Here is a 10647-nt window from a genome sequence, read left to right as displayed (position 1 = left end):
GCCCCTCGGACGATATAGCGGGCCTCACCATGAACTGTTGGGACCGCCGGAGTTTGATATTCATGAGCCATCTACTCTGGTGTGTGAGTGGTGGGAGTCTAGGCTCTTTCCCCAGCCTGAAAGATAGTTGGTGCAATAGGAAATAATCTGGCATGGTCCACACTCTCCATAAGGCCCATCGGGCGGACTAGAGCGTCCTGAAGTACGGGAGTGGCTATGAACCCATCCGAGATCTGAGCTGGTCTGACTGGTGCAGTTTGAACAGGGATCTCCTCCCCCTGCTTGATTTAAGGCTCTGCAATAGGTGTTGTTACGCGTGCTCTAGGCTGAGCTATGCCTCTTCCCCTACCTCAGCCCCGGCCCCTACCCCTGGTAGTGGCTGTAACCTAGGGCTCCAGAACTTATTCTACTGTGGATGTTGTGCGTGTCCTCACCATCTGTGAGAGAACAAAAATAGAATAATTCAAACTCAATAATAAAATAAAATCACACAATAGAGAAGAAAAGAAGTGAAAGTTTTCTAAAGCCCTATAGCCTCTAGAAGATAAGTACAGACGTCTCCGTACCGATCCTCCAGACTTTATTAAGCTTGCTCATGACTCGTGAAACCTAGATAACCTAGTGCTCTGATACCAACTTGTCAAGACCCAAAATCCTAACCGCGGGTTGTGATGGATCCTAACGTCCACTTGCTGGGACAACCAACATTAGTACACAACTAGTCATTTTAAAACCAATTTGAAAGCAATTTAATAAGAAATAAAGCTGTAGAAATTTAAAATAGATATAATAACTCCAAACGCTGACTAATCAAATCCCCGAATCTGGTATCACAAGTACATGAATATTCTAAAAGTGCTACACCCATTGTATGAATAACAATACAATTGTTTGAAGCAAATTAAACAGTAACCTATATAAGGAAGGAGACTTCAGGGACTGCGATCGTCGTGCAGCTCTACCTCAAGTATCTGTGAAAAGCTAATCCGAGCGAGCCTCCACTAACTGATGCTTGGACCAACACCAAAATCTATACAAGAGGTGCAAAAGTATATTATGAGTACAACCGACCCCATATACTCCGTAAATATCGAGCCTAACCTCGATTGAGTAGTGACGAGGCTATAAGAAGGCACTCACTATAAACATGTACGAATATAAATGAAATAATGGCAAAAATAGAGAGAGCAAGAATTTAACATAAAACCGGAACTGAAAACACATAACAGAGGACCCAGAATAACACTTATGCTCAACTTCTCAATTCAACATGGCTATAGTAAGAACAGTTAGACACTGTAAAATAAGTCTTCTCCACTGTAGCGCGCAACCCAATCCACAACTATATATACATAACATGTCTTCTCATTGCGTTGCGCAACCTGATCCATAATTATATATAAATAATATGTCTTCTATGTTGCGGCGCACAACCCGATCCACAAATACATATACAAATATCGTTGCGGCATGAAACCCGATTCCAAACAGTAATACCAATATTCGTTGTAGCGTGCAATCCGATCCCAAATAGTAATACCAATATCCGTTGCGGCGTGCAATCTGATCCCACACAATAATACCAATAATCGTTGCGGCGTACAACCCGATCCCATACAGTAATAAAATAAATGTACAACTACACCCAACTACGGCATAACTCAAATAAAACGCAAGAAGAGAATTACATAATTACAGACATAAACCGATTAAAAATAGCTATCTAATAACACACAAGGTCATAAAGCAAGTAGCGACAGTCAGTAAATAAAGACACGAATCTATGAAAACAATTAGCAAATTAAGGTATGTAATGGATAAAGGCATGAATTTAACAAGTAAGGACAAGTAACAATTAGAGCATTTAACAAGTAATAACATGGATTAAATGAAAACATGAAATAATTGAAGACAATAAATAAATATCCCAAGTCGCATGCTTAACCCGTGACAACATATATACACTCGTCACCTTACATATACGTCGTCCCCACACATAAATCAATTAGCAAATGAACCAATCAAATCTTAATTCCCTCAAGTTAACCGTCAAGGTTAACCACGACACTTACCTCTTTTCGTAACCAAATTAATGATCAACCATGATTTTTTCTTTAGAATTAGCCTCCAAACCAATCAAATCTAACCAAATATAATTCAAATGATTCAAAATAAGCTTTAGAAACTACCCACGTGTGAAAATGATTCATTCTTTAATAAAATTGAAAAAAGTCAACAAAGGTCTACCTCAGGCTTGCTTGGTCAAAATCTGAGATTCGGATCAAAAAATCCGATTACCCATTAACCCTCGAGCCCAGTTATGTGATTTATTTCGAAATCCGACATCAATTTGATGTCTAAATCTCAATTTTATAAAATTCCTAATTTCTACCCAAAACTCCTAATTTCTACCATGAAATTTATAGATTAAGGTTAAAAATCAATGGGTGATTATGAAAATATATCAAAACTAGTTTAAAATCACTAACCAATGAAGTTGGGATGAAAATCTCCTCAAACTCCTCTCTAGCATGAGCTCTAGCTTTCAAATATGGTGTTGAATGAATAAATCCCGACTTTGAGCTTTTAAATAGCTGGGCGTCAGTGTTCTTCGCGTTCGCGAAGCACCTGACGTGTTCTCGAAGCACCTGATGCGTTCGCAATGTGCACTGGCCCATTAGCCTTCGCATTTGCAAAGTCCCAACAATGTCCGTGAAGGCATCCCCAGCAAAGCCTCCGCATTAGCGACTTGTTGGTCGCATTCACGATGAAGGACCATCCTGCCTCCCCCTTACCAACCAAAGCTACGCGTTCGCCGGAGGCCATTCGCATTCGCGAAGGGAAACCCTCCCCCCAGGCCATCGTATTCGCGATCCACCCTCATGTTTGCATAGTGTACGAGTACCAGCCCAAAATTTTTCCCTTCGTGATCGCGACAAAGGCTTCGCAATCGCGAAGCAACGGACACCAGAGCAAAAATCAGCAGTTCTCTAAGTCCAAAAATGGTCTGAAACCAATCTGAAACTCACTCGAGCCCCTCGAGCTCCAAACCGAGCATGCACACAAGTGTAATTACATCATATAAACTTGCCTGCTGCCTCAAATTATCAAAATAATATTAAAAATAAGAATGGATCATCAAAACTCAAGATTTCAACTTGAAAACTCATTTTTCACAATCTTTCACATAATGCGCCGAAACGCGCTCGGGTCACTTCGGACTCAACCAAACGTGCGTTCATGTCCAAAAATATCATACGAATCTACCAAAATCGTCAAAATCCCGAGGAGGTCGTTTACCAAGAATGTTGGTCTTGGCCAGCTCAAGTTATTTTTAAAGCTAAAAATCTATTTTTTTTTAAATTTCACGTAAAAACTTTTTGAAAAATAATACGGACTATACACGCAAGTCATATAACATCTAATGAAGCTATGATAGGTCTCGGAACATAGAAATAAGGGCTAGTATTCAAAATGACCTATCGGATTGTTACAAAATATTTCGTTCCTTCTCATATTCTAGAAATCATTCAATAGAGCTTGAATGTAAGTATGGTTTCCTAACTCATGCGCTATCTCGATTCGCAGAGTATGATGAACATGTGTACTAGCAACGTGAATAGAGAAACTGCTCCTACACCTGACGTAGCTTCATAAGAGGCACCCATCAAATCTAGGGGCTGACCTCCAAAGGCCACAGACTATGCCAGTTTCGACGGCTCCAAAGATGGTAGAGGAGCTAGAAGAAGAAGAAGATAGAATAGTAATTTGATAATTTTTAGATTGTTGTTGGAAGATTCTAAGAACTTCAATAACTTATACTCCCTCTGTTCCAGTTTATGTGAACCTATTTCCTTTTTGGTCCGTTCCAAAAAGATTGACCCCTTTCTAAATTTGGAAATAATTTTGCTTAAACTTACAATTCTATCCTTAATTAGAAGCTTTTATAACCACACAAATATTCTGACCCCTTTTTGACTTGTTTAGGACCATAAATTCTAAAAGTCTTCATTTTTTCTTAAACTTCGTGCCCAGTCAAACAGATTCGCATAAATTGGAACAGAGGGAGTATATGAGTAAGTATTGAGTTGTATAATATGTATTAAGGCTTAAATCCAAGGGTGATTATTTAGGGATATTTTTGCTATGTTTGAGCCCTAAATAGGGCTTGTGAGCAATAAATAAATGACTCTTGATCTCCATTAATTATTATTACATAGATTGCAGGTTGTTGGTGAGATTAGATTGTAGAGGTGTTGGAAAGCAAATTGAGATACGTTAAAACTTACCACCTTCTCCAAACTCATATCAAAAAGCCATTTAGAAATAACTTCTAAATGTGAGTCCTAGCTTATGGAGATGAGCTAGCTGAAATTGCATCATTTTCTTGCATAGTAGAATATATAAGTGCTATTAATATTATTTTCTTGCAAATGTAATATTATTTTAGTTTTAAGAACTAAATAAATGAGGAATGGCACTTGTAATATTTTGTTAAATGAAAATGCATGAATTGTGAAAATGCGTTAATTCACAAATGATTGATTTAGCCATGAGTGCCATAAATGGTAAATATAATTATTTATGTGAGTTACTTGAGCTCACCGAGATTGGATTTGAATATCTTTTTCTCATTAGGTCATGAAACTACATGTGCTTGTGTAGGTGTGGAATCTCCTGAGGACATACTATGACAAAGTAGCCTCCCCTCCCCCCCCTCCCCCCCCCTAGAGGGTACCATTATGTTACCTTATTAGAATGACTGAGTCAATTCATACGACATAACGATGAGAGGACCTGAGTAAGTAGGATAATGAAACTTGCCGCTAGGTGGATAACCTAGTTGACATTTCTTTCGTGTGGGTGATGGTATAGATCTCCCGGTAAATGAAAAATCTCACTTGGTTTTGTTAATCTTAATGCTAAAGGAAGATATGTTTAACATTATTATTTTATTTTATTATCTAAACTGTTAATTGATAAAGAAATTCTTTTTTATATCGATTGTTTATGCATATTCACATTTCCTAATCTTATCCCATTTTTTGTTGAGAAAATAATTTATAATTCGTACAAGGCATGTGAAGCTTAGGCCCATTGGTCAAATTTCTATTTTCTGTTCCAGGGGCTGGACCTGAGCAGTTCGATCCCTTTGATAGAACATCTCCACATCTCTTGTTGCTACTATTTGGTGAGACTTCACACTTGTACTTGTGGAGGACTTTATTACTATTTTTTTGAATCGTCGGGTATGCTTTGATTGACTATTTTATTCCCTATTATAAAACAGTAATAGTGTTTATTTTATGTTGATATTTATGGTTACTAGGACATGCGTGAATCAAACTCTTTACTTTTATATTTTTTCATTTAAAAGAAAAGGTTGTTCTAAATATCGTATTCATGCTTTATCTTATTTATAAAATAATTATATTTTTGAAAAGCTTCCACATTCTCTATTAGGCATATAGATGGGTATTATAGTATGGGTTAGTTCACTCGGGTATAAGTGCAGAGTGTCGGTCACATAATTTTGGGGCATGACATTGTGCATAAGCAGGATTTTTTTTGTTTTGTGATTTTTTTTATTTTTTATTATTATTATTATTATTATTATTATTTACTAACTACACAGGTTTATGAAAGAAAATATCTTCGGTACAACCCTAGCCACTACTTTATTGGAGATGTCGATGATATTTACCGAGTACTTCACACTTATGCGATACTTCTGCATTATGTATAAGTATGGACCCGAGCCAGTACCGAGCATGAGTGAGCAGATCGAGATCTGTTCGAGATTCCAGTGATGAGATACTAACTTAGTTCGCGGTAGCTTCAGATGATTTATGTATTATTCAGAGACATAGTTCGATTTTTATTTTTAGTAGGTCATGACTTGTGCTATCAATTTTTGAGATTTATTTTTTAAACTTTCATTGTGTATCAAATATTTAATCTAGTTTATGTTATTATCCTTGCAACAACAAATACAGTACTATCACACAATGTTATTATCCTTATTAGACTTATTATCTTTACGGATGTCGATTGTTATGATGTGATTTTGGTTCACCTGACTCAAGGGGTTAGGTGCCAATCATAACTAGGTATTTTAGGTCATGACACTTCAGGTCTTTAGGAGAAAATTTAAGGTTTGAAATTTTGAACTGCCACAACCTAACTTCAACACCTCGATTTTGAAGCTTGAATTACAAAATTCAAACTTCAGACTCGAGTTTGATTTTAGAATTCAAACTTCAAAATCTAGGTCTGATGTTTGATTCCTAAAAAAAATGACTAAAATTTAAATACTGTACATTTTCGTTTGTCCTTTAAATAGAGATCCTAAAAGCGGCTCTATGTGCACTTTGTAGCCATTCTCATGAATGCTATTTAGAGATTAATTGGCCAGTACTAATTTTTGTCCTGAAAAACTGAAATTTAGGATGTACTGACTAATTCTTAAATACAGCCCTTTAGAGTGGCTACATGGTGCCATGTATACCCCATTTGACCTCCACGGTCACCCTATATCACTTCAAATTATGGGCCTAATCCATTTCATTTATAGTCGGTCTGAACTGTGAACTACAAATACCCAACCATCATTTCGTATTTATCGGTTTTCTTTTCCAATCTTCTTTTTCATTCGTCTGTCGTCCTTATTTTCATTTTCCCATTTGCACACTCCTGAAATTCCCAACTCGCTTCTCCATGAGGCAAGCTCTTTATTGGAATTATTGTGTTTTGTTATTTTGTTATTTTGATGCTTTGCACCTATTTGCCAGCTTACTATTGTTCTACGCCTGAGAATATAACTGTATCTAAATTCTTTTATTTTTATTTTAACCTCAATCGCTAGAAATAAGGAAAATGAAAGACACCCGTTTAGAAAATATCAATTAGTGAAAAGGGTTTGCCTTGGTATATATACTAGTGGAAGGTTCCTAGGTATCTTGTGGAATAGTCGATTGTGGAATAGTCGAGGTGTGAGCAAGTAGGCTCGATAACACTGTAATAAAATTAAAAGATACATTTGTTTTCTAATTAGGCTAATAGTATATGGTATGATAAAATAACCATGACAAGGCTTGAAAACTTTTACTTTGACATTCTTCATTTGATTATTCCATTCACTAGTATCTGTATACTTGTACTAGAGAGACAGCATGTATATTTGTAACTTTTGGATATCAACAGTGGTTCTATGCTGTAAAGAAGCCTAACTTCATTAATCTTCCGTATGTGTCTGTTCTTAAATTTTTTATGAAAATTGTTGAAATTTGTTTGCATAGCAGTAGTGTTTGAATATGATTTCTACGAGCTTTTGGCAAACTTGCATAAACTATTACTCTCCCAAATTACGGTTCTATATATGTGGTAAAGTAGGTTTATCAAAACAATTATGTCTAGTATGTGTAGCGTTTTGCGAGCCTTTTTTTTACAACATAATCTTTCAACAAATGGTAATGTATGTTCGGAGGTTAACTTTCCTTCCTCTGATGTTTACAGCACTGAGACTGAGAGTGTACAGCGTGACCATAGAAGAGATTCTAGTTTGTAATGGCACAGTCAGGTAGAAAAACTGAAAGGCTTTGCATAAACTGGGAACGAGCATTTGATCTTTATTTAAACGCAATCGCATGTGACAATGAGGTTTTATGGGTCCAAGCTACAAGTAAGCTTGCCAAATTGTCGAAACACGCGCCTGAGGATCTATTAGCACGCACAGTTCCTATCCTTGTAGAGCTTCTTAGAAGAATCCCTTCCACTGATCTGAGTCCTTCAATTCAGGAAGCCGCTGCTCAGTGCTTGAAAAGTGTTGCTTGTCAAGGGGAAGGGAGATTGGCTGTACTTATTGGTGAATCAGGTGCCATCCCTTCTATTTTGAGTTTATTAACGCATTCTGATGGGAGTTTGCGAAGGGCTTTATTGAAATGCCTTCGAAATATTGTCACATTCGCTGCTGATAATCGTGTGATTGTAGCTACACATGGTGGGCTGCAAATCATTCTCAATTTGTTGAATACCTGCTCGGATGATCTAAAGCGATACTTGCTAGAAATTTTGAGTGCATTGGCTCTTCTGAGAGAGGTTAGGAGGACCATTTTGATTTCAGGGGGCGTTGGTTTTCTTGTTGAATCTGCCAGATGTGGCAGCATGGTATCTAGATATAGAGCTGCTCAGGCAATTGGGTTGCTTGGATTGGTTAAGAGAGCAAGGCGCACGCTTGTTGACTCGGGCATATTTTCGGTGCTTTTAGAACTAGTTCAGGTTGGGGATACTTCTACCAAACTCGTAGCTGCCAATGCACTTGGTGTGATCTCATCTCATGTTGATTACATTAGACCACTTGCTAATGCTGGAGCAATTCCTTTGTACGCTGAGCTTCTGCAAGGAACTGAACCCATGGGTAAGGAGATTGCGGAGGATGTATTTTGCATTCTAGCATTGGTAGAGGAGAATGCTGTAGCAATTGTTGAACACTTGGTTAGAATTCTTAGAGGAGACAATGTCGAAGCTAAAGCTGCGTCTGCTGATGTATTGTGGGATCTCGCAGCTTACAAGCATTTACCGTCTGTTGTGCGGGATTCTGGTGCAATTCCTGTTCTGGTTCAGCTGTTGGAAGATCAAAACACTGATGTGAGGGAGAAGGTTTCTGGAGCTATCGCCCAGTTGAGTTACAATGAAGCAGATAGAGCTGCTCTTACAAATTCTGGAGCTATTCCGCGATTAGTAGATATGTTGCAGGACGAGTCGGAGGAAATGAGAGATAATGCTGTGGAAGCTCTTGTCAATTTCTCAGAGGACCCATCACTGGGTGATAGAATATCAGATGTGTTAAATAGTCCTTCATTCCAGAATATGCAAGAAAGACTGACGCAAATTCGTGCTTCAGATGCTCATTTGGCTTCGTCCCTTAGACATATGAGCTTTGAGCAATTAACTGTGGACCCTGCTCTTATCTGACTCCTGATTCTGTTACATAGTTTTTCTTGAATGTGAGTATTATCTTAATAAAAGCATTATTCGACTGTTGCCCTGTCTGAAACTTGTTGCAATGGTTCAAGTAAAGGTAAACATAATTGATCTTGAAGCTAAAAGCATCACACAAAACGATCATTGATCATAACATTTAAAGAAAGATATTGTTGACAATGAACATATAACTAATTGGGTTTGTTTCTTCTACATCACAAATATATCTGTTTATTACACTCCACGGTTACATTTATTCTGAATGCAGCTCATTTTTCAGAGTTCCTCTTCTTCACTTGATTTCATCAACAAGCACCAAGCTGGCGTGGCCGACCTTCTTCCTCAACAAGGTGGTTATACCAGCAGCATCTACTTGTTCTCCTATTATCACCACTTCATCTTTCTTCTCCCCTTGTAATGCCACCGAGTTGACTCCTACAGAAAGCGAAGAGAAAATGAGAACCAGGGCTAGTATGTAAGTTATAGGAAATTAGCAAATACCAGTTGACATAGCAGCAATCATCAAGGATTTTGATTGACATTTCTGGCACTTATGCTTCACTCTTATGACAATCTTTTGCTGCAGTATTGCATGAAAATTGTCTGAGCTTAACTAAATAGCATTGCTGTTAAAAAAGAATATGTACTGAAATTGCATTCTTACCAGCATTGCTTAATACACACAGCTTAATTAGCTTGGTATTTAGTTGTTACCTTTCTGTAAGATCAGGACGAGGAAGCTATATCACATACACTGGTATATATAGGAGCACTTCTAGGAACTGGCTTAGGAAATATTTTTAAATAAAATAAATAGAACGTCATGAAGATGAAATTTGCCTATGAAGCTTTGGCCATGTTCAGCTTTGCGTGTATCGAATTCACTTCACAAGGACAGTCTGTCTGGTGGACTTTGCCTTATTTGTGGCAGAATCAACCTTTCTCATTTGGGTAATTTATGCGAAATAGATGAAATATACCTGATTTAAACTTGATGAATCGACCTTTACAGTTTTTAGCATTCTAACTTATTAGACTTCTAAAATTATGGATTCATATATAATATATTCTCAATAGCTTAAGCAAAAATTTTCACAATTAATCTCGACCTATTGTCACAAGTACATGAATTTGGATTCCTATCCCAGATTAATACTTAGTTCCAACTATTTTTTCAAGCAGTGTCGATAGATGGGTAAATACTTACTGCACTCGGTATTTTTACCAAACTAAGTAGTTTAACCTTAACATTTAAAAATTATAGTAAAAAATATACTCTATCATTTAATCATGGTTAAGTAATAAAAATGTATAATGGTACTTGTCTTGCATTTATTTGTTTGATGTAAACGATGGCTGCTGATAAATTTTTACCGTGTTCATGTATCGTATGTCTACGTAATTATTTTAGAAAAATACGTTTACATATTAACATTTAACTAAATTTTGGTGAAACGGTGTTTGATAACACCATTTGGGTGAAGCTGCTGGATGCCTCCCCCATTGCATTATATAGAATATGAACTCGTATGTAGTTCACAATCTAAAGCCAAAAAGATGAGAAAAAGAGATCAAGATTTGATGTATGTTCTTCAGTCTTTCACGGAGATGGTTGGTTAAACTATGAGTTGGGTAGCAAGAATTCTGCTAGACTACCCTGCTAAG

At 37.1% G+C, this 10647-nt stretch overlaps 2 protein-coding genes across 2 annotated transcripts; one reads left to right on the top strand and one right to left on the bottom strand.

The window, feature by feature from the left end:
• Positions 1 to 6370: 6370 nt before the first annotated feature.
• Positions 6371 to 9581, top strand: LOC107784381 (uncharacterized). Its single transcript, XM_016605509.2, has 3 exons — positions 6371 to 6722; positions 7516 to 9005; positions 9263 to 9581. Exon 2 carries the CDS (start codon positions 7567 to 7569, stop codon positions 8971 to 8973), a length of 1407 nt encoding a protein of 468 aa, XP_016460995.1. The 5' UTR covers positions 6371 to 6722; positions 7516 to 7566; the 3' UTR covers positions 8974 to 9005; positions 9263 to 9581.
• Positions 9111 to 9773, bottom strand: LOC142175490 (heavy metal-associated isoprenylated plant protein 47-like). Its single transcript, XM_075242346.1, has 3 exons — positions 9647 to 9773; positions 9484 to 9562; positions 9111 to 9417 (listed from the first exon to the last, which is right to left on the bottom strand). The coding sequence occupies exons 1-3, from the start codon at positions 9650 to 9652 to the stop codon at positions 9275 to 9277; spliced, it is 228 nt and encodes a 75-aa protein (XP_075098447.1). The 5' UTR covers positions 9653 to 9773; the 3' UTR covers positions 9111 to 9274.
• Between the last annotated feature and the right edge of the window lie 874 nt (positions 9774 to 10647).

The sequence above is a fragment of the Nicotiana tabacum genome, chromosome 21, assembly GCF_000715075.1.
Source record: "Nicotiana tabacum cultivar K326 chromosome 21, ASM71507v2, whole genome shotgun sequence".
NCBI classification, from domain to species: domain Eukaryota; kingdom Viridiplantae; phylum Streptophyta; class Magnoliopsida; order Solanales; family Solanaceae; genus Nicotiana; species Nicotiana tabacum.
This window is presented reverse-complemented; position numbering and strand designations above follow the sequence as displayed.